This window comes from Pelodiscus sinensis, chromosome 1 (assembly GCF_052426305.1).
Source record: "Pelodiscus sinensis isolate ZL-2025 chromosome 1, ASM5242630v1, whole genome shotgun sequence".
NCBI lineage: Eukaryota > Metazoa > Chordata > Testudines > Trionychidae > Pelodiscus > Pelodiscus sinensis.
In genome coordinates, this window is record NC_143052.1 from 65,454,914 (window position 1) to 65,482,893 (window position 27,980).

Genomic DNA, 27,980 nt, shown 5'->3' on the forward strand with positions numbered 1-27,980 from the left:
CATGATATTATCTAGATATTTGTTAGTCTCTGAGGTGCTGCAGGACTACTCCTTGTATTGTTGTTGAAGTGTGTTTTCCCTGTCCTCAAGCCTGGCTCCGGTAATATGCTGTAGTCCTGCAGAAACCAAGGTCTACGATGCAGGCTGCTACAGCCCAGTTCACCAAGCGGGGTGAAGGCGCGTGCCCCGGGCTCGGGCACCACCGCATCGGAGCAGGCAGCCGCCCAGTTTCGCAGCCTACTGGAGGACACGTGAGCGGGCCCAGGGGGGGCTGGCGCGGGGCTAGCGCAGGGGGGTGGCGGCGGGGGAGACGTGCAGAGGGCGGAGCGAGGCGCGTTGCGGGCCCCGCCGTGCTGGGCTCCTCGCGGCCGCTCCGTGTGTCTCGGCGGGCGGAGACAGCGCTCCCCGCCTCCCGCGGCTTCGAACAACAACAAGCCCGGGCTAAGCACCGGCCCCTCCCCCCGCCAGGTGGCTGCCTACGCGCAGCGAGGCCCGGCCCGGCGCAGGGACCCGGATGCAGCTGGGGCCGGGCCGCTCCCTTGGCCGCGAGGGGGCGCCCGTTTGCCGGCCGCGCCGCGCGGGGGACACGGCGGCGCTCGCAGCGGCCCTGGCCTTGGCCGTTCGCGGCGGGTAGCGCCTCTGCCCCAGCGGGGCCGCGCGGAGAGCCCGGCGGCGGGCGGTGCGTGGGGGCGGGGCGGGGCTGGCTGGGGGGGGGTGCCCGGCTCCGCGGAGGGAGGCCGCTCGCGGGGAGGCGGCGGCGGCGCGGGGCGGGGGCTGAAGCAGGTTGGCGCGGGGCGGGCCGAGGCGGCCGCCGCCCCAGCCGCGGGGTGACTCAGCAGCGTCGCGCCCGGGTCGTGCTCGGACATGCCGGGCCGCGGCGGGCGGAGGAGCTAAGCCCCGACTTGTCCGCGCCTGGCGACGCTATTTAAAGGCGGCCCGGCCCCGCCGCCGCTCCGAGCCAGCGCAGCGCTTCAGCTCGCGCCAAGGGGGCGCGTGAGGCCGGCTCGGCTCGTGTGGCTGCTCCGCGCGCTCCCTGCCGCACCCTTGCGGGGCCCGGGTTGCGCTGTCGGGCGGGCTCCCCGCGGCGAGCTGCTCACGCCGGCCGCCTTCATTTCAGGCCAATGTGCAACACCACGATGTCAGCTGGGTCGGACGACCAACTGGCCGCCTCTCCCGCCCCTCCCGCCGAGCAGGAGGCACTGGTGAGTAGCCCCCGGCTCTCGGACACCCACCTTTGGCTGCTAGCTGCGGGGCTTGGTTGCAGCGGTCCTGCTGGTAGAGGAGGCCGGTGTCGAGAATTTTAATGCCCGACTGATTGCTACTGTATAAATGCTAGGAAACTACTGGATTAAAACTAAGGAAGTGAAGGTGGATTCTGTTCAATCGCACAGTGGAGGAGCAAATCTGCTTTCTTGGGTGGGGAATGAAGGATGGCTCAGCTTTGTGTTTCTGGGAATTTTTTTTGAACATTTAAATATGTTCTCAAAGAAATGTTTTATCACCAGTGTTTGATTTGAATTCCACATTGGAGCCCCAAATGTTAGTCTGTATCTGCATAAACCACCAGAACACTTGTGGCACCTTAGACTAACAGGATTTATTGGAGCATAAGCTTTTGTGGGAAAAAAACCCACTTTGTCAGATGCATGAGTTCTCAGTCCATTAGCTGTAGCTTTTGGATATGTCACAGTACTATCTTACCATAGAACACTACAATTGGAAGGGACCTCGAGAGGTTATCAAGTCCAGTTCCCTGCCTTCTGGGCAGAACCCAGTTCCATGAGTCATGTTATGCCATGTTAGATCTTAAAAGCAAATAGGGAAGAGACATAGACCTTCTAATGAAAAGCCCAGGAGTGTGATGATTCATTAACTGTGTCACTTTTCTGGCTGAGTACTGTACCAGTGATGCTGCAATAACATTTGTCACTGTTTTATGGTTTCTTTCACATCACGTGTCTTCAGTTATTAATCTGATATGATTAAGTGGGTTTTACCGGTTGAATCTGTTAGTCTGTAAGGGTGTGTCTACACTTTCACCGTCTTTCGAGAGGGATGCAAATGAAGCCGGGATTTAAATATCCCATGCTTCATTTGCATATTTGCATTATGGCGCTGTTTCGCCATAATGCAAATATGCAAATGAAGCGTGGGATATTTAAATCCCGACTTAATTTGCAATTCCAAATGTCTTCATTTGCATTCCTCTCTTGAAAGAGGGTGCAAGTGTAGACATAAGGTGCTACAGGACTCTTTATCCACCAAAAAAAAAAAGTAACATGGCTACACTTCTCTGGAAAAAAAATATAGATAGAGAGAGATTATTTAACTTTTGAGTTTGATGTGCCTGTCTTTCTGTGTGTGTCTGCAAGTCCATTTGTTCAAAAATTCTTCTGATCCCTGCTGTGCCTCTGCTTAGCTGTTACTATATTTAAAATGCAGAGCTGCAGCGCTGGTGGCTTTGGAGTGGGTATGAGCCATGACTGCTCAGTCCCAGCTGGAGTCAGCTACTCTGGAGCTACCCCCACTGTGGTTGTGCAGGCACTTATCAACTAAATGTATAATCCGTACAAATTGTATCAACTATGGGATTAGCCATATAATCACATTTTAACAACCGTGGCCCAGTCTCACAGTTTTGTGAGATCCCTTTGTAACTCTTCAGAGTCAGCTTTGGATTTAACAATCTTGAGTATTTTTATACTGTCTGCCAACCTAATTGTTTACCCCCTTTTCTAGATCATTTAAGAATATATTGAACAGTACTGATCCCAGTATCCTTTAGGAACCCTGCTATTTACCTATTTCCATTTTGAAAATTGTTCACTTATTTCTATCCTTTGTTTCATATATTTTAATACTGATTATGAGAACACGTTCTCTCTTATTCCATGACTACTTAATTTGCTTAAGAGTATTTTGGTGAGAGACCTTGTTAAAGGCTTTCTAAAAATCCAGGTATTTCCCCAGGATCGATTTTTGTCCACATGTTAAACACCTTCAAAGAATTCTTCTAGATTGGATTCTGCATGTTTTCCTTTTACAAAAGCTATTTTGATTATTTCCCAACATACCCTGTTGAAATATGGGGGTGGGGAGTAGTCAGTAGGTGAAATCTGGACTGCCAGACACTTGAACAAACAACAAAATCTTTTTTTATTATAATTATTGTTAGTGTACTATATTATTTTCTCTGGAGTCTGGACTTTTGCCTATATCTTGACCAAGATATTTGGACCTTGAGAAAAAATAAATGACTGCCCTTGATCTATAGTAAAGAACACAATTATCAGAAACCGTTTCAGCCAGTTTCCCTAGTACTGAAGTTAAGCTTTCCATCTTGGAATTGTACTTGGGTTTAAGAAGTACAAAAATGCTGTAAAACTTGAAACAAAAATGCAGTTTTCTCCAAATTTCAGTTGTGTTGACGTACCCCCTAGACATCTCTCGAGTACCCCTAAGGGTACTCATACCACTGGTTGAGAGAACTTACCTAGCTAACTAAAATCTTGCAGGACCATGGTTGTCAGATTGGAAAGATTCTACTTGTACTTGCTGCTTCAAATGCTTTCTTGGACTCTTTAATTATTATTCTTACACTTGATTTCACAGAGTTCATGTTCCTCTCTGTTCTATATCCATCTTGCGTTTCAGTGATATGTTTTTTATTGTTGGGATGAGCCAGCATTTAGGTTCCTGTGGCCTTTGTGTTTTTAGAAGCTGTAACAGAGTCCTAGTTTGCATCAAATGTTTGAAATATGGCAGAAGGAAAATCCTGATATGTTTTTTATTGTTGGGATGAGCCAGCATTTAGGTGCCTGTGGCCTTTGTGTTTTTAGAAGCTGTAACAGAGTCCTAGTTTGCATCAAATGTTTGAAATATGGCAGAAGGAAAATCCTAGGATCAAAGAGCTTTCTATTTTACCCCATGATATTGTTAAGGTTTTTACTTAGAGATTCATTTTTGGAAAAGGACATTTCCCTTCTTTGACTTGTTCTTCAGAAATATTTTGTCACAATTCAGAAATAATTAAACATATTAGGATCCAGTTCATGTATGTGTTAGGAAACAGCAACAGCAGCATTACACTCTGTATTGGGAACACTAGGAACTCTTACAGCAGCTGTAGCCAAGAAGATGAGGGGAAAGAGACACAGGGGCTTGCACGCAAACCCAGCAAATGGCTCTAATGAGCTATTTCTTCCCCTCCCTTTGGGGGTTATCATGTGGGACAGAAGCTGCCACATCTCCTAGTGGTGGAAGAGATCTAGACTAGGTCCCCTCCTCCCCCTTTAGGATGACAGCCTTCTACTTACTAGCTAATGTAGTGTCTTGTAATTTACGGAGAAGCAGCTTTTGCTACATTGCTGAAGGTTCAGGGTTCACACCCAAGTGATGAAGTATGATTTGGGGGATGAGGAGATTGTTATATTTGCATGTAATAGGATTTGTTTATATGAGAGAGGGAAAACGGAGAGGGTAATGTTTTTTCTGCGGGATGACAGAGTGACCGTCGTCATGTCATTCTGCATCCCGCAGTCTCTGCCCTCCCATGACCTCCTGCCCCAGACACTGTTCAGGGACCAGCAAAGCCACCTGGTAGCCCAGCCTGAGCAGATTTTGCTTTCTGAAAGGCTGCGGGCAGGACCCTTCAGAGGCAGAATCTGCCCAGGCTGGGCTGCCTGATAGCTTTGCCTGTCCCCAAACAGTGTCTGGGGCAGTGAGTGATTCCATTTAGGGCCTGGGTGCTGCTCCAGATCAGCCTGCCTCAGGGAATGGGGCTGTGGCAGCACCACCGCCATTACTCAGAGAGGAAATTCCAGGTAGAAGGTGTGGGGCGGCTCGACCCTGGGATATTGGGGACCTTCCAAGCGTCCAGGGAGCCTGCGGTGCCACATGGGAGCAGGGCCACAGGGGAAGCGGTGCGGGGCCTGGTGGCTAAGGGAAGGTTCTGGCTGTGCACCATGCTGGCCCTGATGGCCTCCTGTTCTGGAGAAGCACTCACTGATCCATATCCCCTTTTGGCAATTATCTTTGGTGTGCAACTGCATGTGTGAGGTGGGCTGAGTTTTGTCTTGCTGCCTGGGGACGGGGGCCGCAAGACTGTGCTCCTCCCAGGTGGGAGCTTTCAGCCCCCTATTCCAGAGGGCTGCTTCAGCTGGTGCAAGGCCCAGGGCACAGTCTGCTCAAACTGGGCTCCCTGGCGCTCTTTCCATCCTCCATGTGTGTCCTCAGCCCCTCTCCTGCCCCCTCACAAGCTCCCATCCTCCCTTCTTAACCTGGCATACCAAAGGAGCCCCTGGTCTCTGACTATCCCTCCAACCTCTGTCTCTGCATCCTTTCCATTTCTTCTGCCCTCAGACATCCTATTTCACAGCACCCCAGCAATGCCACCTTTGCTGCCCCTTCTCTCTAGGCAGCTTCCCAGATCCTGCTGTCACAGCCTCCCTCTTCCCCCCTCTTCCTCCTCCAAAATTCCTGCACATGGGTCTGGTGCTGTTTCTTTGCTTGTTGGGTTGCCTGTTCCTGGGAGGGAGGAAAGGTGATAAGGGTGTATGTGGGGATGGGTGATGTGGTAACGGGGGCTGGTGAGGGTGAGAGGGGTATAGGAATGGAGGCGGGGGTTGAGGGGAGGCAGTGTGGGAGTGCAGAGGGAGAGAGGTTAGGAAAGGATGGGGGTGTAGGAATATGGAGGAAGGAGGTGGGAGGGAAATGCAGGGGGAGGAAGAAGAGGGATTAGGGAGGATGGTGAGGGTAGGAATGGGGAAGCAGGAGAATGGTGTAGTAATGGAGGACAGAGGTGAGGCTAGGGGTGAAAGGAGGGGGATGGGCTGTGGTCCATGGAATATATTATTGGCAGGTGGGGCAGGAGTGGGAAGGGTGCAGGCAGGGAAGACTGGCTGGCAATTGAAGGGCATGAGTGGGTGGGCTGGACTGAAAGCATTCAGATAGAGGATCCCATCCAGGGATGTGAGTGATGTGGGGCCATGGAGAGCTCAGCTGGGCTTGGTGCAAGATTAACAGACTCTTTAGCCGCAAAATCAGCCAGCCAGAAGGGGAGGCTGGCTAGTGTAGCGAGCAGGGGGCAGAGCCTCCTAGTTTTTCTTGAAAAGAAAAACCTAGGAAACACCATAAGTATGTTAAAGAATCTAATTTAAGTTGCAAAGAGTGGTGTTGTCTGTGCAACCTTAATTTAATCTCCATGCACATATGTATTTTGATACAATTTTCATGATTTGACACTTATTTTTCACAGGATCCTGGTTTTGTTACAAACAATAAATTCATTGCAGGGGAGGGGCAGACAAAAAATTAAAGTTGCACAGTGAACCAAAATTTGCTATGCCCTACCTTTGCGGTGATTTACTTTTAACATAATGTTTGTGGCTGTAATACACATCTAATCTATAGTGCTTTAGACTTTGTGGGGAGGATATGCACTACAAAATTGAAATTTTGCTTGCTTGCTTTTTTTTCAGTTTAAACCGAAGCCGCTGTTGTTGAAGTTGTTAAAATTTGCTGGTGCCCAAAAGGACACTTTTACAATGAAGGAGGTAACTTATCATAGCTTCTCATTAATAATGATGGATAGCGATAATATAATTTTCACTCTTACAAGTTTACTATACTCACTAGTTACTCTATAATGAAAGAGAAATAGTGTGGTTTATTGGATAGGACATGGGTGCAGAAGTTGGGAGGTGGTTCTATCCTGGCTTTCTTGTAAAATGGGGTACTGTTAGGGATGTTAAATTTAGTTTAATCAACTAGTTGATGGATTTTCTATCAATTAGTCGAAAAGTGGGGGAGCTGCCCACTGCAGCTCTGCCTTTTAAATGTATTAAGAACCGGCAGGCTCTTAATACATTTAAAAGGCCAGAGGCGCAGTGCCTGGGACTGGGAATCAGCTGATTCTCAGCTCGCTCTTGATACCCCTACCCCGTGCATTCTGCGGAGATAGTGCTTGAGGGGGAACCAGCTTTTAAGCCAGCTCCCCCCAGCTCCTGCTCTGCCACCTCCCCTCCCCCTGCTGCCTTTGGTAAGACAGCAGGAGGGCTACTAGTGGAGGGACTATTCGACTATCTGATAAGCTTTTGCTTATCGGATAGTTGACAAGTCGTTCAGATTGCTTACATCCCTACTGTGTATAGCTCGGAGAACTACATATGAAAACTGCTACATTAAGTATTTATTTATAATTCTGTTAATATTACTGTGGAGTTGCAGGTGATAATTGAAAGGAGAATAGATTCTTTGAGGGCTGAAATTTGTTTTATATTATCAAGTTATAAAGATATTTAATATAGCTATATTTGACTTGCATTGCAGGTAATATTCTATCTTGGCCAATATATTATGTCTAAACAACTATATGATGAAAAACAGCAGCATATTGTCCACTGTGCAAATGATCTTCTTGGAGATCTTTTTGGCGTACCAAGCTTTTCGGTAAAAGAACACAGGTAAATTTCACACACTCATTGTGAGAGAGATACGTATGAAATGTATTGTAACACACAGAATGTCGGTATTGGTTTGCAGTTTGTTGCATATTTTATTTGCCTACGTTATGACAGATGGAATTTTCATAATTGTATCTCACCTGGGCAGGGAGGCCCAGTTCAGCCTCCATTTATAGCTAACTGCCAGACCTCAGAAGCAAAATAGACTTCCGAGATTCAGTAATCTTAGAGCCTTTGTCTACTTTGAAGAGAGATTCTCCCATTTAGAGTAGGGATTTTAGCATATAGTTGTTTAAATGATTAACCAATGAGTTTGGGCTTATCAATTAATCCAAATTACTATACGCAGCCTCTTGCCCTCCCCCACACTGCCTCTGTATCAGAGAGAGAGGCGGGAGCTGGTGCCCAGGCTCTGCGGAATTGCCTTCTGCTCTCATCCTGCACTGTTGCTTCTGTATCAGAAAGTGGGGCTGGAGTCAATCTGCACAGGGAGCTAATTTTTAAACTGGTTCCCCTCACGGACTGGCTTTGCCTGCCACACAGCGCTGCTGCCTCTGATGCAGAAGCAGCAATGCTGGGTGGCAGAGGGATCCCCCGGAGAGGAGCCGGGAGCACACTGGCTGCCTGCCCTGCCCCCAGTGAGCATTTTAGTTACTGTTGTGGTTACACAATTACTAAAATACACAATATCTAACATCCCTACTCCAGACCTTGAGTTAATAGCAGCATAATTTAGACATTATTCAAGTACTTCAGACCATCTCTTTCCCATTATGAACTCTTTTACTGAACTTGGTCTCATGAATAAAGAGGTTGCAGAGAAGAAGCATATGCTCTTTTGTTTTCTCTGAGCAGCTATGCCAGGGGAAGGGAACGTGTTTGGATTGGGGCTACTGACCCACAGAAAAATGCAAGTGAGAAGGAAAAAAATATCCTCCTGGACATGGCCTACAACTGATAAGCAGAAGGGAAAAAAGACACCTCACTCATGCAAATGGTGTGCTAGAGTTCCCCTTGCCTTCCAGTCTCATGGGAGGCCAAGGCACCAAGTCTTAGAGTCTTCTCCCCACCCAGGGCTGGATTAAAACTTGTGGGTCCCCCTAAACTCTAGCGTGGGGCCAAAAATCAGAGGTTTGGGGTAGTAAGGAGGTTGCTTTGGAATGGGGTGGGGATGCAGGTAGGGATGTAAGTGATTAGTCGACTACCCAATAAACTTGGGCTCTTACTACATTTAAAAGGCAGAAGTGCAACAGTTGGGGCTTGGCATAAGCAAAGACTGCTTGAGTCCCCATTCTCCCCAGGTTGCCCACTGCGCACTACATTTTAAATGTAGTAAGAGCCATCGGTAGCTCTTAGGGAGGTGAGGTGCTGAAACGGGCTAGGGAATCCCAACCAATGGGAGTGAAGAAAATAGAGCCTGCAGGCCAGTGCAGGGGACCGAGCTTTCCTGCACAGCCATTCCCAACACAGCCACTTCTTCCCCTGCTAGGCAGAGCCTGCAAGTTGGAGGAGGCTCACAGTTTGTCTTGATCTGGTCCATAAGGTTCAGGTGTCTCTCCACTCTTCCCCCTCTCCCTCCCTAGCAGCATCGAGTTGGTGCTGCAGCCACGCAGGGGAGGAGGGGTCACCAAACCTCAGAGCTCCTCATATGGCTGGAGTGCCAGTGTAGACTTGAACTACTGTTGAGAGGGGTGGAATTCCAAGCCTCACTGGCTGGATCAAGGCAAGCTGCGGAGCCATAGGTTCCCCATTCCTGAGCTATACAACTCATCAGCACACAAAATCTTTGCAACACCCTACACTTTTTTCTGAAATAGGTATATTGCTGAAAAGCCCTTATGCATGACCTGGACCTTGCCATATCCCTACAAATTGAAGATATTATTTTTCTCTAGATTAAACCCTGAATGGTGCTGTATAAGTTTTATTAAAAATGCTTTCAATCATGATTAGTGATGGTCCAACTTCTGGTTGAGAATTTTTTTTGACAAAATTGAAACTTAAAATTTCTGATCTTGATGAAAATGTTTCATTTGTTAAGAAATTCAAAATGGATTTTGAGAGCTTTTTTTTTTTTAAGCAAAAACAAAGTTTGTTCCGTTTGTTTTGGTGGTGGAAAACACTTTCACTTTTTCTACTGTTTTCACTTTTTATAATGAGGTGGGATAAGAGGAGAGGAAAGCTTAAAAAGCGAAGTGTTAATGTAATTCTTCCCCACCAAAATAAAATGAAAACATCCAAAAAAAATTTGAAGAAAACAAATGCTCTCATTTCTTTTTAATATTTTATAAAATGCACTTCCCTCTTTTTTAGCTATCTCTAATCATGGCTTACAAAATAAACAGTGTTTTCAACTTGGTCTTTGCTCTAGTTTGGCTAAAATTATCACAGTAAATATGAACCTTCCAATTTTAAACATACAAAAAGTCTATTTTGTTCCCTTTAAGGAAAATACACTCAATGATTTCCAGAAACTTGATAGCAGCCACTCAACAAGGTAAGTTAATGTTGAAAGGCCTTTTTTGTTTGGAAGGGAAAGGAAGTGGTCTTTATTAAATGGAAGACTTCTGAAAACTGTACTACCTTGCATTGCAGCCATTATTCATGTAACTTCACTCATTAATAGATGATGTAATTATTGTCCCTTTTTTAAAAAAAGTGGAGGTGAATTGCATCTTCTTGTAAATAAACTGTTTAAAGCCCTATGGGTCTAGCACAGAAAATTGGCTTGAACTTGCTCATAATGAAGTCAGTGGCAAAACTTTCATTGTCTTCAATGGAAACAAGATAGAGCAATGTGTGTAGACTTTGGTTTTGTGCTCTTAGCATACTCAGTTTGTACAAAGAAATATATTTTAAAACAAAATATTTGAAAATTGGTTAATCCTTAGCTATCTGGTCTAACTTGAGTTAACATTTCTTTTGTAAAAGTTGACACGGTAAACAATAAATGCAGCAGGAAAGAAATCTATATACTTCCATTCTTATGAGCTTAATAAATCCATATATAATGAATTAATAAAAGAGACTATGGTTTATTTAAATGTATTCACATTGCAAGAAAAGGATGGGATGGTACTGCTGTGATGTAACTTAAATTTAAGAAGTGATTGAAATGAAAGTAAAAAAGTGGATGAATTTTTTTTAAAAAGCTCTTAAGTCTATATTTATACACATAATGTGTTTGATTTTTTTTCAGTGTTCCCCACCTAATATCTCCCATTGGCTTCAATGGGTGCTGTTGGGTGTGCAACACTTGGAATATCAGACAAGTGCCTAAATATGGACTTTGGGGCTTAACATTAGGCTCCTACTTTTGAACATCTTGTCTTGAACAGCAGAATAGAAGGATAAAAATAGAGAAGTTCTCAGAGATAAAATCTAGTTAATTCAGGGTCCATTCTGATTGTGTAGTTAGAACAGTTATTCCTGTGTCTTAGTATATTAGTGACGGTGAATGTCTCTTAGAGAACTTGATGTCATCTTTTGTAAACCAGTGGATAGTATATATAGTGTAGTATCAAATTTTAAAAGGGTGGATTTTTATAAGAATATTTCCAAAGATGAAAGAATAGTGGGAGAGATTCCAAAACACATACAGCTACATTTCTTTTTTCTTGCGTTGTGTATGTAATATAAAGAAAACCCTGAACATTCTTAAGAATATAAACTGATATATTAAGTATTCTCTGAACTATGATTTAAAACAATATGTATAAAGTATTTGCAGTTTTTTACAACTTTCACTTATGTCCCTTGAGCCTGCAGATTTTTTCTTTTCTGATGCATTGTATTATGTATTTTTCTTTTTAAGCGTCTATGGAAGCTAACACATCTGAGAATGAGACCAGGAGTGAGCTTGAAAAGGGCAATATTCTAAAGGTGATCTGTCAAATATACTCTTTCAAATGTCACCACTTTATTTTCTTTACCATTGCGATATGGATGCAGTGAAAAGATAAATAATTTAGTGCTATCCACAGTAATAGTATGCTTACTTAGTATTTGTGTTAAATAGGAATCCATGCAAGAGTTAGTGGAAGAAAAACAGACATCCCCAAATTTGACTGCTAGACCAGCTACGTCTTCTAGGAGGATACACAGTGAATCTGGTATGTGCACATTTATAATGCAGGATTTTCAATATTTTTATACCTTTCAAGGGTGTGTTATCATAGAGCATACTTGTACATCTCTGGTTCTTGTCATCTTTTTGGGGAGTCCACATTTTCATGTTTTTTTAACCATTGTGAAAGGTACCAGATAGACATCAGTCTCCACAGCTGAGATCCTCTTTTTTCCATAGAGTAGATGCAATGTTGTTAATTGCAGTATAGCCTTCCCCACATATTTGTACATATCCTACCACAGCAGTCTTCAATATTGTAGGACCCTAAAATATTCTGTACTTGCATTCAAACCTTCTTGGGAATCTTTGACACAGTCTGCATTCCCCCAGGAATCCATGGACTGCAGATTGAAAACCACTATCCTAGGACAATGGGGCCTTGATCCATGACTAAAGCTTCTCAGAGCTATGACAATACAAATAATAATCTCACTAGCATGGTACAGTCCTTATCTTCAAGGACTATCAGTAGGATAATGGAGTAACTCGGTCTCCATGCCTGTTCAATCCTCTACCTTTCTACTGGTCTCACTAACCCGGATATTGTTGTGTTTTCATTGTGGCCATCTTTTCACACTCTGAACTATCAAAAACGGATGTCAGGTAACTTTTCAAACAGTCACCAGATTATAACATTTGGGCTGCTGTTTGTAACCTGCTAGTATTGGATTTAAGCCAGTGATGTGGGGTGAAAGCCTCTATTTTATCCTGCTATCTTGGTCCAGATTTTGAAAAGCATTGTCACCTAAATGTCTGCGAAAATTTGGCACTCTGATTCTCTTCTGTACTTCTTCTGTCTGCATGGAAACTTAATATTTACTGGATAATGCATTTCCGAAATCTGAGGTATTGATGCTGATATTTAGTAGCTGTAATTTGTAGGGGAGTTTGCGTTGGTAAGTTATGTTTACCATTCAACCTCTTGGTGAAGACACTTCATAACTTTTAATTATATGTACTATGCACTGGAAACTTCCATACCAGTCTTCATTTTATCAATTATTAATTATCTGGTGGTTCTTGATAGTTGTGATTAAGTAATATTAACTTTTCACATTAAAATCCCGGAATGCAATTTTTATTTTGTCTTCTTGTGCACAGAAAGTTGCTTGATCTATGTAAGGTATTTTCAGTATGCTCATCTTTGTAGTATTTAGGCAGCAGTCATCTTGGCCTATCATAAAACTGTACTTCAGTTATAAGCCATTTATACTATATTAAAAGAACTCCTTAATGTTGTAATTCAAACTGATAAAAGGATGAAAATTCACAGGCCAGGATTATAATTTGTATTACAGGTTGTCCCCAACTTACGAACGAGTTACGTTCCAAACGCTTGGTCGTAACTCGATGTATTCATAAGTCAGACCCCATTCATTTAAATGCGACTGCGCTGTTCATTAGCGCAGATCGCGTTTGTAACTTGGGGACCAGTTTAATGGGAGGTTGATCGTAAATATGAATGATCATAAGTCAACACGTTCGTAAGTCGGACGACCTGTACACACAATTCAGGGTTATCAGTCTCTGCTTGCTTATTGCAGATTTAATCTTTAGCTGTTTTTGCATCCTTTTGTCAGTTTATTACAGCCTTAATTCTTTTAATATAGTGGTTTTATTTACACTGTTTTTTTAATTTATAGGAAATCTTCCCCTTAAACCACTATGTTTGTTACATTGGGATGGTAGCGGCTCCTTTGGAGCCGCTACTATTTCACTGTAAATGTTTAAAAACCTTGTGTTGGCATGTCATCAATACATCATGGAGAGATGACAACTTAATGAGGACAACGATGGACAGGAGCAACGGTTGGGCCTGGGGGCATCTAAGTTTGAAGGTTGGGGCTCTCAGGGCGAAAAAAGAAAAGAGAGGGACTGAACCAAGAAGCATCAAGGGAAAGTGAGAGGAGTCACAAAGTATGTACAAGTTCTTTTTTCTTTTAAAACTAAAGATACCAGGCTTAGAGGCCCTGGGATAGATTTTTTTCAAACTTTTTTTTTTAACAGTACAAAGAAAGGATAAAGTGATTGTGTGAAAGGCACCTGTAGGTGGAAGCAAGCTCTATTGACTAGTCATTGAACCAATTTGACAATCTTGGTAGGCAGTTTCTTTTCACTGCATTTATTACGCATGGACTAAGCAGTTGTGTTTTAAGTCTTTAAGTTCTTTTGTAATACCTTTTCTTACTGTCAGTGGAGTTGAATTTTGATATATTTATCTCCTCCTCCATCTCTCATTTGTACTGCCAGAATCCAAAATATCAGAAACATTAAAAAAGCAGAGCTTTGCTACCTTCATACCAAAAGTTTTGAGTTTTTCAGCTTAAAATATTTCCACAGTTGACATCTTGAGCATCATGATTTAGCCTTGAAGGAATTCTGTGTGGACTTTTATGTCCTCTGCAAATTGTGGTTCCAGTAGAAATCCTGATACCTTATAAAATACACTGTTACATGCCAAGTTAAAATAAAATTCTGGATTTCCAGAGGCAAATAGGAGTTTGTTCTTATGATTTCTTAAACATAGTATCTGCTGCCTGTGGAAATCATCTGTACATCTTAATGATGGGGCAGTCAGTGAAAAACAGCCCAGAAGTGTTAGTCTTGTGCTCATTTTACGCCATTTTCTTTCAGGAATATGGCAAGAATGTGTTTCATTGTCTTTTAAAAATTGGTTAGGTGCCTTTGTTTAATTTTCCGTTGAAAACAGTAATTGATATTGAAGTCCTGAATAAATAAAATCCAGTTTAAACATTTGCTAAAATACATGCACATTGTGTACTTCATAGATACCTTTGTATTAATCAGCTTTTTGTCTTTGACACAGAAGAAAGTTCTACAGATGGGCAACCTAGTGAAAGAAGAAAACGCCATAAGTCAGACAGCATATCACTCACATTTGATGAAAGCCTTTCTTGGTGTGTTGTAAGTGGGTTATGCTGTGAAGGAAGCAACAGCAGTGACTCAGACTCTGCAAGTCCTGTAAGCAAGATGTGTTTTTAATTATGTTGAGAGTTAACACATTTTTCAGATGTGTATTTTCAGTATTACGTTCATATTTAAAACAAATAATGCTTCTAGTTTTATTTAAGAACTTGAAGTGTTGTTAATTATGTGGGTTGGATCACAAAACATAAATGAATTTTTCTTAAATATTCATGAATATTCAGAAGAGAAAACAAAACAAATGAATTCTTAGAGCTTGGTAAAGTAGAAAAAGACAAGTGGTGCCTTTGAATTGTGTATGAATACCAGAGAGCACGTTTAGTAACTGGAGTAAGTTATTTACATTCACTTCCATTTCTCATCTGTAAAATGTGGATTAATGTTTACACACCTTTGTTAAAGCATTGTGAGATTTGATAAAAGATGCTGTGTATGTATTATAAAATTTCAGTCCATAATAGGGATATGATAGTGTATTTGATTAACATAAGCTTTTGCTTATTGGTTAATCAATGCTACAGACTACATGCATTTTCCTTCCCCTTCTTTCCCTTTCCAGTAATTTTTTTGGCCAGCAGCCTGGTTCAGTCCTAGCTCACACTGGATCAAGGACCTACTCTGACTGTGGCTCTATGTTTAAAGTGTATTAGGAGCCAGATGGGCAGGCAGCCCAGCTCAGTTCTGACTTGTGCCAAGTCTGGGAGCGCAGCCCTTCCACCTTCCCCAAACAGGGGCTAGTGCCTCTGTATCAGAGGCAGCAACACAGGGTGACAGGCAGCCGGTTCACAAGGGGAGCTGAGTTTTAAACGGACTCACCTTGAAGATTAGCTCCCATCTGGCATCCCACGTTGCTGCCTCTGTATCAGGTGGAGGCACTGAGTGGCAGGGGGCTCCTCCAGAGTGGGGCCAGAGCGCACTGGCTGCCAGGGACTATAAAATAGTCGAGTAATTGATAAGAATTCATGAGGTTAATTGAATGTTCAATTAACCAATATTTAACATTCCTTATACAGAAGTGAAGTATCTGTTTAAATTCACACACACTATCTGATTTTGCTATCATTTAAAATATATAGAAATGTAAGTTTAAATGTCATTTGTGTTATATCTCCACATGGTTTTGGAGTCTGTTTTAATGTTTTTTGTTTTAAAATTTTAGAAATATATGATTCGATGCACATTTTAAAAGATTCATGTAACTGAAACATAAATACCAACTTTAGAGTGGTATGAGGATTTGGCTGAGACAAATATTTTATCTCTACCAGCCATTTGAACAGTGTCTCTATTTACTGCTATGTTTAAATACATATGTAGTGGTATGAGTCATAAGAATGGATTAATAAAGTTAAATATATTGCCTCCTCCCTTTTTATTCAGAATCTTCATGCCAGTTCGTTAAGCGGAAACTCAGATGATTGGTTTGACCAGAGTTCTGTTTCAGACCAGTTTAGTGTGGAGTTTGAAGTTGAGTCCGTTTATTCAGAAGATTATAGCCATAATGAAGAAGGGCAAGAGCTCACAGATGAAGATGATGAGGCATGTATATATATTCCTCCTGTCCCAAATAGGAAATGTTATTGCAAAAGCATTTTGTTGGAATCCAGCATGAAACATTTCCATAATATCTTTCTTGTCTGTATGTTTTGTGGCAAATATGAACTGCCATTCTTTATACTGAGGTTTTTAATCATAGGAACTTAGCCATGATTGTTCAAGAAGCTCCATGTAGGTCATTTATAGGGCCTGAAGGAGTCATTATAATAGTTTAATTTGACTTTCACCATAAATAACATAGGTCACAAAATTGTATCCAGTATAAGTTGTTGAATTTCAGAGCAGGCTCGGAGTCCACTTATGCATCGTTTCTTGAAGGATAAAAAGCCTCTTTGCTTGGAATATGTATCTACATAGTGGAAGAAAACTTCCTAATTTTTGAAAGGAAAAATATATTGAGTAGGATATTTATCTGCATAAAGTTAAAGGTCAATAGAAAAATGTTCAGAATATATTTTGGAAAAACTATTTAGGACTTTTATATTGGGGTTGCCAAACTTACTGGCTTTCTGAGTAGAATATGATAATTTAAGAAGTTAGAGGGTAGAGGCACACCTGCCTGAGCTTAGCATTCAGCTCTGCGACAGGGACCTGCCAGGGCTTATGGTTTCAACCCTGTACCCACTGAAGTCTCAAGCCTTGTCAGGCATGCACTATAGGGCTGAAACCAAGACACACCCTTCCTGCTTAGCAGAAGCCTCTATCTCATCACCCTGCTGCAAGGCAGAGGGCTCCAGCTCTTTCCTCTTTTCCCCCCAACTCTGGTAAGTGGAGAATGGAGGGAGTGAGAGTGTTCCACAAGCCACATTTTAACATAAAAGCTACCTGTGGCTCATAAGCAACAGTTTGGCCACTTTAGCTGTCTTTTAAAGATAAGAAACTGCATAGGTAGCCTTAAAAATGACAAACTCTACAGTGATCTCTCTGATACAATGTTAGAAGAATTAATGTCTTTCAATTTGGGGGTTAAATATTTGTATAGCTAAATTGTTTGCTCACATCTGAGCGAGGCCTGTTGTTTGTCTGTATTGTGCATCTTTCAAGAGGTTGTTCCCAAATGAGAACAAAAATTTCTAGTGCTAGTCTGTATTAGGGATGTATAATTCCTTTTAATCAACTAACTGGTTAAATATATTGTTTAACCAGTTAAAGAGGGGCAAATGGGGGCTGTTCCAGCCATGCTGGAGCAGACCCTGACCTGCTGTAGGGCTGGAATGCCCTCCCTTCCTGCCACTGGCAGTGGTTGCTCCAGCTGGCCAGAGCAGCCTCTGCCTGCCCCCAATTCCCCCCAGCCATGGACAGAGGCTGCTCCGACTGGGAGGAGTCTCTGCTTGCGGAGGTCCAGGGTGCACTGCAGGCGGGGGCTGCTCTGGAATCCTGTTTGGAGCAGCCCATTTCTGAAGCAGGCCTCCCTGAGAGGCTGAAGAAGCTCCCTGCCCGTGGCAGGTAGAGAACTGCTCTACCTCCACCAATTAACTGGTTAAACCTTCACATCCCTAGTTTGTATCCATAAGTGATAGTGCTCCCTCTTCCTTCGATAGTACGTAGTATATACAGTTACATCATATTCTAGAACAAGGGTTCCCAAACTTACGTGGACCAGTAAATCCATTCACGAGCTTTTGGAGGACCAGTAACTTTCATTTGCATATTTGCCTATTCAATAAGCAAATGATGAATATTCAAATAAGTTGTTTCTGGTCCTCCCAAAGCCCCCAGTGCCAGCGTTAGCAAAGCTTTTGATACAGTCACCCACAATATTTTTGCCAGCAAGTTAAGGGAATATGGATTGGATAAATGGACTGTAAGATGGATAGAAAGCTGGCTAGACCAGGGTTTCCCAAACTTTTTAGTAGAGTTGGAACCCGGTTTTTTCAGTACTGTCTTTTGCAGCCCAAAAATATAAATGCATATTTAAAAAAAAAAAAAGAAAAATGAATAAATTTTCAGTGTTTCACCCGGCTGCATCCTCCACCCAACCTGGGCCAGGGCTTGGGGGACCCGGTGCCACATGAGCACTTCAGGAGGCGAGAGCAGGAGCAGATTGTGGGGAGGGTATCTGGCTAGGAGGGAGGATGCAAGGAGAAGGGTAAGGTTGCCAGGTGTCCGGTTTTGTACTGGACAGTCCAGTATTTGAAGATTCTGTCTGGGAAAGAAATTGAGAAATTACCAGACACATAAAATGCCTGGTATTTTCTAATTAGATACGTTTTATTATAATTAGGAGTATTAGTCCTTAGCTGCCTGGCTGGTAGATGTGCTCACGCTGTCTGAGTGCGTCTACCTGCCAGCCAGTTTGCAACTACTCCATGGAGGGTACGGGGGGGAGAGGGCAAAATGGAATCCCTGGCCAGACTCACTCATCTGCCAGGGTCTGCATGTGCCCAGGTAGGTCTCACTCCCCCCCCCTTTCTCTTCATGATCTCCCCAATCCAGCCCTGCTGCCCCCATCCAGCCCTTCTTCCAGCGGCCAGTTCTCCCCGCCCCCCCGTCAGCCCTGCTCCTCTGACGACCCCCCCCCACCAGCCCCGCTGCCCCCATCCAGCCCTGCTTCCAGCAGCTGATTTTCCCGTCCTCCTCCTCCTAATCTCCCCTGGCCAGCTGCCCCTCCCCCCTTGCAGCCCTGGTTCCGCCGCCTGCCGTCTCCGATCGCCGCCGCCGGACAGCCCCGGTATCCCCAACTGTGCTTCTGCCGCCCGCCCCCCCGCCCTTCCCATCTCTGTGGGACAGCCCCAGTGCCCCCAACCCTGCTTCCGCTGCCTGCCCACATCTCCACAGGACAGCCCCGCTCCCCCAGCCCTGCTTTCGCTGCCTGCCCGGATCTCCGCGGGAGAGCCGTGCCGCTCCCAGCCTTGCTTTGCCCGCCTGCCCAGATCTCCACCAGGACAGCCCCGCTGCCCCCAGCACTGCTTCCCAGTGGCCGGTTCCTCCCTGCCTCCTCCCAGCCTACCCCGCTCTGCTCTCCTCCCAGCAGCCATGCTGAGGCCCAGTATTTTTTTCCCGAGCCGCAGCCCATAAATTGGAAAACACTGTTCTAGAACATTTGTATAGTATTTCTATTTTCTAAGTTGTAAAAAAAATAAAAATTAAACATCAAGTAAAAGGAATTTAAAGTATTTTCTTCCATCAGGTATATCAGGTAACTATTTATCAGACTGAAGAGAGTGATGCTGATTCATTTGATGAAGATCCTGAAATTTCACTAGCTGTGAGTAAATCCCTGGTTAAAATCTGCCTTTTTCTTTCATTAAAAGGATGATGATAGTTTGAGACTTTTTAGTTACTGACCTATAAATTAATCTTTCCCCATGCTGTGTTAAAGTCCTGGACACTGGAATTTCATATTTCACTGGCTCCTTCAGAGAGAGGGGCATACAATATAGAGCCCAGATCTAAATTTTTGTATTTAAAAGGGAAGATTTTACAAAAAAGTTTGTATATTTTTAAATAAAAAAATAGCATTGTTTTTGTCTGTAAGAAACCAAAATAAAATTGTCCGCTGTCCACTCTGAATGAAATAAAGAAAATAGCTAAAAGCTGAGTATTGAAAAAAATCACTAAAGATAACAGGAACAGTTTTTAAAATAGCCTTTGTATATAGTAAAGTGGTGTTTTTTTTTTTAATTTTCACACATTGGCTTGCCAGAATATCTGTCTAAAGTCAGAATTTGACAGGTCTTTACAACTAAGTACTAAAGTATGGAACATTTCTTTGAATTGACACTATGGACTCAGAGGTACATAGAAAATTAGTCATCTAAAACATATCATTGGCTGAGCTGCCTCAACCGTGCTTGTACTTTGGAGCCAGATGTAGTAATACCTCTGGAATATAATCAGGTTATTTTGTCAAGCTGAATATTTTTAAAGTTACTGTGTGTAGATTTAAACAGGCAACATATGTTTGTTTATTTGCTCTTCATTCACATTTCATATTTGAGTAGAACAGAGACATCCAAAATCAGCATTTTAATTGTGGTGTTGCAAGTGCAGCCGCCCTAATTAATTTTAAATTTTGCACTTCCCCAAAATTACAACACCCTGAGAATGGAATTTAAATACCTGTACGAGTGATCATGAATTTTAAAATGTCTTAGCATTCACTGTCAGACTGAGGTTTTGAGGGAAAGAACCTTGAATAATGCACACACTTCAAACATTTCATATAATTCAAACTCACTGATATCTGGAGCATAGACTACACTTGAACATTTATTTTAGAAGGGTGGTTTTTTTTTCTTCGCAGTATTCAAAATTGGAAGCTTTTCTTTCCACAGATGAGAGAATAATGAGAATTATTCAGAGAATTTCAGAAAAGTGCTCTCTTAAAATAGTTTCCACATTCAGTAGTACTGGTAGAAGCAGCAGCGCGAGGTGGCAAGGAGTTCCCCGGAAGTGGAGCTAGAGAGCACACTTGCTGCCGGCCCTGCCCCCAGAGACTATCAAATAGTTGTGTAACCACTAAGATTTGATGCAGTTAATGCCTATTCAGTTACATGCTGTCTAACATCCTTGGCTGCTAGGTTTTTTAAGAGTGGGCTGTTTTCCTACTGTTGCTTATTGGTGACATTGGAATAAGCTGTCCTGGTAGATTTCAAATCTTCACAGAGGGATTTTTCCTTTTGTACGTGCTTTGAATAATGAATTAATTGTGTTGACATTTAAAGTATTAGATGATAGTATCCAGTAAAACACATGAATCAGGGCACGTACCTCTTTTGAGTTTCAAGTTCAGCAAATGCAGAAGGCATCATTGCATTGGTTACATTGTGTTCACATTTTCAATGCTCAGTACCCTTTCAGCTATTTTAAGAAACATAAGTTCTGAGATAATAAAAGCAACATAAGAGAGTTTCCAGTATGATGTGCCGCTGTGTACAACCTAAAATACAATCAACAAGGAATCTGGTGCCCCTTTAAAGATTAACAAATTTATTAGAGTATTCGTACATAAGCTTTCTTAAGCTACAACTCACTGCCTCAGATGCCCATGTAACACATTTTCCCTTGCATTATTATTTCTTCAGTTTTGAGGTACAGTAAACGTCTGATAATATGGCACCTTTAGGACCCAGGGGATGCCGGACTATCAGAAGGGGGGCTTTGAGGGGTCTGGGGTAGGGTGGAGGGGATGCCGCTCCAGACTCCTCATAGCCCCCCCTTCCGATACTCCGGCTCTGCCCCAGGCATCCCTGATTCAGCCACTGCTGGTCAGTTTTAGCAGCGGTTGAATCAGGGACGCCTGCAGCAGAGCAGCTGGAGTGCTTCCGGGTTGGTCCGGTAGCGCCGACCCTTGGCACTACTGGACCAACTCAACAGCACCCCAACTGCTCTACCCCAGGTGTCCCCAAGTCAGCTGCTGCTGATACTGATCAACGGCTGACTCCAGGAAGCCTGAGGCAGAGCTTCAGCCGCTGGTCAGTTTCAACAGCAGCTGAATCAGGACACCTGGGACAGAGCAGCTGGGGCGCTGCCGGGTTGGTCCCCGCAGCGCCCCAGCTGCTCTGTCCCAGGTGTACCCAAGTCAGCTGCTGCTGAAACTGATCAGGGGCTGATTCCAGGAAGCCGGGGCAGAGCAGCTCTGCTTCGGGCTTCCTGGAGTCAGCCGCTGATCAATATCAGCAACGGCTGAATTGGGAACAGCTGGGGTGCTGCCGGGTTGGTCCCGCAGCCCCGAGGGGCAGCGCAACGGGACCTACCTGGCGGCACTCCAGCTGCTCTGCCCCCGGCTTCCCCGATTCAGCTGCTGGTCAGTTTTAGCAGCAGCTGAATCGGGGAAGCTGGGGGCAGAACCGCTCCAATGGTCTGGCTGCAGAGCACTTCTGGGTTCCTGATGGTGCCTGACCATCAGGAGTGCCGGACCATCAGAGTGTGTGTGTGTGTGTGTGTGTGTGTGTGTGTGTGTGTGTGTGTGTGTGTGTGTGTGTGTGTGTGTGTGTGTGTGTGTGTGTGTGTGTGTGTGTGTGTGTGTGTGTGTGTGTGTGTGTGTGTGTGTGTGTGTGTGTGTGTGTGTGTGTATACTTTTTCTCCTAGCAATTAAAAATTTTAGTGCAAAGATCTATGTGCTATCAGTACAAAATTGAGAAATTATGGTGCAATTGATTTGATCTTACTAAAGCGCTTTCCAGCTATTTGAAAATGTGATTGACCAATTTTCTTTACAAATATTGAGTAAATAATTTAGCAGTAATATAGTTTCTTTATAATCTCCTTTAATTTTTTCGGCTATAGTAGGAATGCCAAATAGTTTAACTGTTTTAACTTTTAATTCACTAAAGGATTATTGGAAGTGCACTAAATGCAATGAAATGAACCCTCCCCTTCCACGGCATTGCCCCAGATGCTGGGCTCTTCGTGAGGACTGGCTTCCTGATGAGAAGAATAACAAATCTGAAAAGCGAAAATTGGAAAGTTCCACACAGCTAGAGCACGAAAAGGGTTTTGATGTTCCTGATTGTAAGAAAATGAAAATGAATGAAGATAAAGATGTAAGTGTCGACAAAAATGAGGATACACCAGCACAAACATCTGAATCCCAGGAGAGTGAGGAATACTCTCAGCCATCTACATCTAGTAGTATCTTTTGCAGCAGCCAAGAGGATTGCAAAGAACCTGAGAAGAGAGAGACTGAAAACAAAGAGGAAACTATGGAATGCAGTCTACCCCTTTCAAGTATAGAGCCCTGTGTCATATGTCAGAGCAGACCTAAAAATGGCTGTATAGTTCATGGCAAGACCGGACATCTTATGTCATGTTTTACTTGTGCAAGAAAACTGAAAAAGCGGAATAAACCCTGTCCAGTCTGTAGACAGCCAATTCAGATGATTGTGCAAACTTATTTTAGTTAGAAGGAACTTAAGCATTACTGTGCAACAAAGTTTCAACAAACCTTCGATACAAGCTTCTATAGACTTATACAGTCAGAAAATAAGAAACTATTTTTGTATATTTAACTAAAGATGCTATATTTTGGGTGATTTTTCTTTGTTTGTTTTTGAATTAATGAAAAGTTGCACTGGAATTGATAGTTTAACTCTATATTCATTAGACTTTTGGTGGGAGGGGGAACTTTAAAATCCTCTCATGGAAATAAGTTTCAGGAACTTTGGGTATTTATCACAGGAAAAATTTCAGTGTCTGTTCCTTACCCAAGTCATTGGAAAATCAGAACTTCTTGAGAAGTCCCCAAGAAAAATAAAGTTTCGACTCTATTATGGGTGAGACACATATTTATTTATCCAAGTAGGTAAACTTGGGGGAAAATATTTCTGAGACTACTTCAGATCACGCAGAAGATGTGATGGTAAAGAATTGAAGTAGTCACAATTTTTATGACATTTTTGGGGGGGGGAAAAAAGAGATCTGTAAATTAAATATTTTAAACTAGTCTATCCAGTTTCATAGTAACGCTTTTCAGTAATGAATTTTTTTAAAACGCTCACCATGCTTGCCTTCTCTTCCATCTACCCATCCCCAAATTCACTCTCTTGAAACTTCTATTTTGCATGTTAATACAGAAAACATTCAGCATCTTTATCAACTGAAATGTTTGTGTTTCTGTGGTGAATTCCAAGAATGCAAGGAAAGTATGTTTTTATATACTTTTTTTTTTGCAAAACCAGAAATTAGTCAAATCTTATTAAACCACAGTCTGTGTAACTTGCACAATAAGTAGTCTTCTGTCCTCACTTCCAAAACAAAGATTGAATTGCCAAGCACTGTAATGAACTTTCATTTTACTAAGACTTTTTTTTTTACATTTTCTATTCATTTTTTATTTATAGACATAATTCATATTGTACTATAGTTGGCAAAATAAGTAAAGCAAATCATGTACTATTTTTCTCTTTCTAAATTTTAATGACTTACAAATTACATTTCAGTAGTTTACTATCAGGAAGGGTAACGCCAGTCTCTGGTTAAAACTATTTGACCTACAGTTCGTTCAGCTTTGTCCATTCTCTTGGGGTATGTCTACACAGCAGGGCTTAACTTGAAATAAGCTAGGCAAATTGAGCTACATCAATTGTGTAGCTTATTTCGAAATTGGGAGCATCTACACTTATTTTGTGATAGAGCCCTCTTACTCCTTGTACGATGAAGGTTACAGGAGTCTGAGTAAGTCCTCCAACTTGACAGTATTTCAGCATTATTTCAAAATAACTGCATGCTGTGCAAATGCAGACTAAGTTCTATCGTAATAACGCCAGTTATTTCAAAATAATGTTGCTGTTTATATGTGCCTTCAGTCATCTGGGGAGTACCACCATAAATGCTTTCACAAGAAAGTAACCTGGGTGCTTTCTTTCAAAATAATCTGGTTGCTTCTCTTATATACAGCCACTTCTAATCAATGCACATTGGAAAGAAGAGTCCAGACATTTAAATAGTGGCGGAGAAATCTATAGAATTTTGGAATAGGCTATAATGATGGGTGCAGGATTTCTATGATGCTGCTTTGGTCAGAGAAACACCTTTCCATCTTCAGATAGTGATGCTTTTTTTTATAGTTGAGGGTTATTTTTAAGCCTACAAGCAAGCCTTTTTTAAATATAAAGCATCTCCCTGCACATCTGCTGCTGCTTATTATGGTGTTACTTGATAAACATAACTGTGATAAAACTTGCAGTCAACTCCTGTGTTGGACACATAGGAGGTCAGATAGCAAAGTGATCCAGGGGCTGTTAGCGTGGTGTGGGCTATAGAATACAATATAAAGTCATATGCTCAGGAAGAGGCAAATGAATACAGTTGCTATTAAGGGTTTTAACACTCCTATTCTACAGTCTCATTATTTACATCATAACAAAATATTGCTCTGTCTGATAAAGAATTGCACCTCTAGCTAGCACAATGGGTACCTATTCATCATTCCCCCCTTTCAAAAATGCCATTTATATAATTTACTTTTATAAAAGAATATTATTCCCAATAGTAGAGCACACTTAGCTTAGTTTTCCACTTTACAAAGGAATAAAACAAATAAGCAGTCCACAAAGTTGGATTCCAGTTATGGGTTATTCTGTGTAACTCTTGGAATGCGAAGAACCTGCCCATAGCCAAATTGATTTTGTAGTAGCATGAGTAGGAAATCTGACAAAGATTAAAGAATTATTTTATACAAATTGTGGGACATCTTTTGCCCTCTTCACAGTGCTGTGGAAGTGAATTATTTCAGGGCATCCATGTCCTTGGGCTGACTTCTGAAAATTGGTATATTTCTGTCTGGAGTACTATGTGAACTCTTGAGTGCTGTACATGAAGTAGTCTTCATCACCCCCCCAAAAAAACTTTCCTCAAAATACATACATAAAAGCAAACTCGCCTAAGACATGATAGCTGTCCTAAAAAACCAGGTTATCCAGATTTTCTATTAAATCCTCTTAACAGTCTAGTCTAATGAAGCTTTATTTCAGGATTCACAGATTGAAAAGAAAGCGGAGAAGATCCATGTACCCACATTAAGTTTTCCAGTACTTTACTAATAAACCTCACAGGCTAAGTGACTTTGATAAACTTGTCATAAAAAATAAATTGGAGCATCTCAGTAATACTATCAAATGCCAAATTTTCTATATTTAAGGCCCAAGTTAGTCTGGAGTTTTTCACAAGTATCTGACCTGTACCTGAGTTCTTAGTTCATCATGAATTATACCCCCATTTTTCTAAAATCAGGGAAATTAAACCAAAAGTAGGGATAATGGTGACCAGCCCTCAGTACATGCTCATGTCTCATTTATAATACATATAACATATTGGCAAATTGACATTTGTTTAGTTTGTCCAGTCATCACTGCAAACCAGAGTTCATAAGCATATTACTGGTAGGGTGAGCTTTCTGAAATTCTACTTATTTAATGTCAGGTTGGTTTTAACTCTTAATTTATTATCACTTGTACATATTCTTGTATTTTTGGAGATTTATTAATTTTTGCCCATTTTAATTTATTGTGAGACGTGTGTGCGTGTGTGTGTGTTGGGGTGAGACAAGCTTCTGTTGGGGTGAGACAAGCTTTTGAGCCACCCAGAGCTTTTCTTCAGGTCTTAGACAGGTAGTTCTGACACCACAGCTTAATGCAGGTGGAACAGATTGTGTAGCATAAATTATAGATACTTTAATGGACCATTCAAGTTAGGATGGTCTATCAACACCTGCAATCATAAGACAAAAAGGGGGACTTAGTGGATTGCAGATTGTTGTAATGACCCGCAAATCCAGTGCCTGTTCCACCCATGAATTTTACCAGAGTTTGGAAATTAAGCTCCCAAGCTCATCTAGGCAGCTCAAGCAGGGATGTGCAAGCTGGTTTCAGGAGTCTACCAAACAGAGCAGGTGTTAGACATGCTGAGGTCTGGAGCAGAAAGTTTGAAACCCTGAGCTGCACTGCCCAGCGGGGCGGAAGCCTGGACCCCTGGCATTCCATGGGGCTAAAGACAAAGCCTGGGCAATTTAATTTCATAATGCCCTTGGGGGTGTGAAGCTCAGTGAATTCTCTTGCATGCTACCTTCTAATGCTGGCCTTCGCTTGTATATGCAGAAAAAAGAAGTTGTGGAACAGATAGGCCATGGTGTTTTTATAGCATGTTGCTGGGAGCCTCAGAAAGTTTATATATATTTAAAAGGTGTATGTTTAAATAAATGACTGAGTTGTCATGACAGTAAAGGTTCTTAACAGCATGTTAGATAGATACTTAGTACTCTTTTTTTTTTTTTTTTTTTTTTTTGGTGATCCTTCACCACATCTGGTACAGAATGATACAAAGTGTATATTTGGATGTTCATTCACGTGCTGAACTAAAATAACTACAGTATAACATTTGTGTATTTGTTACCTGAAAATATTGCATGTCTTTATGCAAAGATTTCAAACCTTGTTCACTCCCTGATTTGGAGAGAATTTCCTTGTTGGCAGTCTTCTGTTTGTGCTTAGAAGAATTGATGAATGTGGCTCAACAGGAAAAACTAAAAATCCACACCACACCTGAAACTAAACTCCTGAATATAAAAGTTCTGACATAGCTTAAAAATTGTGGTGTAAATAGGATATTAATTTTTTTTTTAAATCACAGAAATGTTGCTGACCTCTTCACAATTGACTAACAAATATAATTACATAGGAAAAAGGCGGGGGGAGAGAAAAGAAGCCCAATCTGCCTGTCTAGTTACTATTTCTAAGTGACCTATCTTGTTTTGTTCTAATAGCACTGATGCTATAAAACTTCCGGTAATCAAATCTTTGTAGTATACTATAAGCATTAATGTTTATTATTAATACTTTAAAAATCTGGTATTTTCCCCCTGGGTCTTTGAAAATATTTGTTCTTAAGTGATTTTTGTAAAGGACAAGCTTTCTGTTTGCAAACTGAACTATGTAACAGACAACTTGGTGGATTAAATAAATCTTGAAAATATTTGCTCAATCCTACAGTTTTTCTGCATGCAGAATTCCTTTTGGTCTGTGACAATGCAAATGGATTACAGGATTGGGACCTTGCTAATTCAAAGTAAGACAACACATCTCTGTAGTGATTTCAACCAGCTGTGCAATATTGTCTATCCTAATAGTGCATAAATATTGTAATGGCTTAAAATTGTATAATATTTTAGAGAAGATTTGTAATAGAAAATATCAATATTTCGTCAGTGGCCATAAAACTTGAATAGAATTTAAAAAGTGCACTTACAACAGTTTCCTTTAAGAGACATAAGTCTTTAATTGCTGGAAAAAATATGCAGCATATATTTGAATTATTTTAGTGTCCTTTGTTATATGAAATCATAACCCTGAAGGAACTTAAGATTTTATTTTCTGTGTATATAATAAATCACGTGTAATAAAGAATCTTTCAGTATCCCTCCTGACATTTTTTAAATTTTTTGGTTC

The 27,980-nt window shown here is 42.0% G+C and overlaps 1 protein-coding gene across 4 annotated transcripts; it reads left to right on the plus strand.

The window, feature by feature from the left end:
• The first annotated feature begins 49 nt into the window (after nucleotides 1-49).
• On the plus strand, nucleotides 50-27,950 carry MDM2 (MDM2 proto-oncogene). Of its 4 annotated transcripts, none has more exons than XM_075931494.2 (11): nucleotides 50-251; nucleotides 1,118-1,202; nucleotides 6,480-6,554; nucleotides 7,330-7,463; nucleotides 9,911-9,960; nucleotides 11,278-11,345; nucleotides 11,482-11,575; nucleotides 14,420-14,574; nucleotides 15,919-16,077; nucleotides 19,226-19,303; nucleotides 22,374-27,950. In XM_075931494.2, exons 2-11 carry the CDS (start codon nucleotides 1,122-1,124, stop codon nucleotides 22,941-22,943), a joined length of 1,464 nt encoding a protein of 487 aa, XP_075787609.1. In that variant the 5' UTR covers nucleotides 50-251; nucleotides 1,118-1,121; the 3' UTR covers nucleotides 22,944-27,950. The 4 variants fall into 4 exon arrangements, with proteins under 4 accessions (XP_075787609.1, XP_075787619.1, XP_075787605.1 ...); XM_075931504.2 differs by lacking the exon at nucleotides 50-251 and adding an exon at nucleotides 340-468; XM_075931490.2 differs by lacking the exon at nucleotides 50-251 and adding an exon at nucleotides 537-679.
• The last annotated feature ends 30 nt before the right edge of the window (nucleotides 27,951-27,980 follow it).

Bases quoted from the DNA above. Each gene is read 5' to 3' on its own strand.
- MDM2 (XM_075931494.2), top strand. From the start codon at position 1,122: ATGTGCAACACCACGATGTCAGCTGGGTCGGACGACCAACTGGCCGCC. The intron at 9,961-11,277 runs GTAAGTTAATGT...TTTCTTTTTAAG, and splicing joins GATAGCAGCCACTCAACAAG to CGTCTATGGAAGCTAACACA. The intron at 11,576-14,419 runs GTATGTGCACAT...TCTTTGACACAG, and splicing joins GAGGATACACAGTGAATCTG to AAGAAAGTTCTACAGATGGG.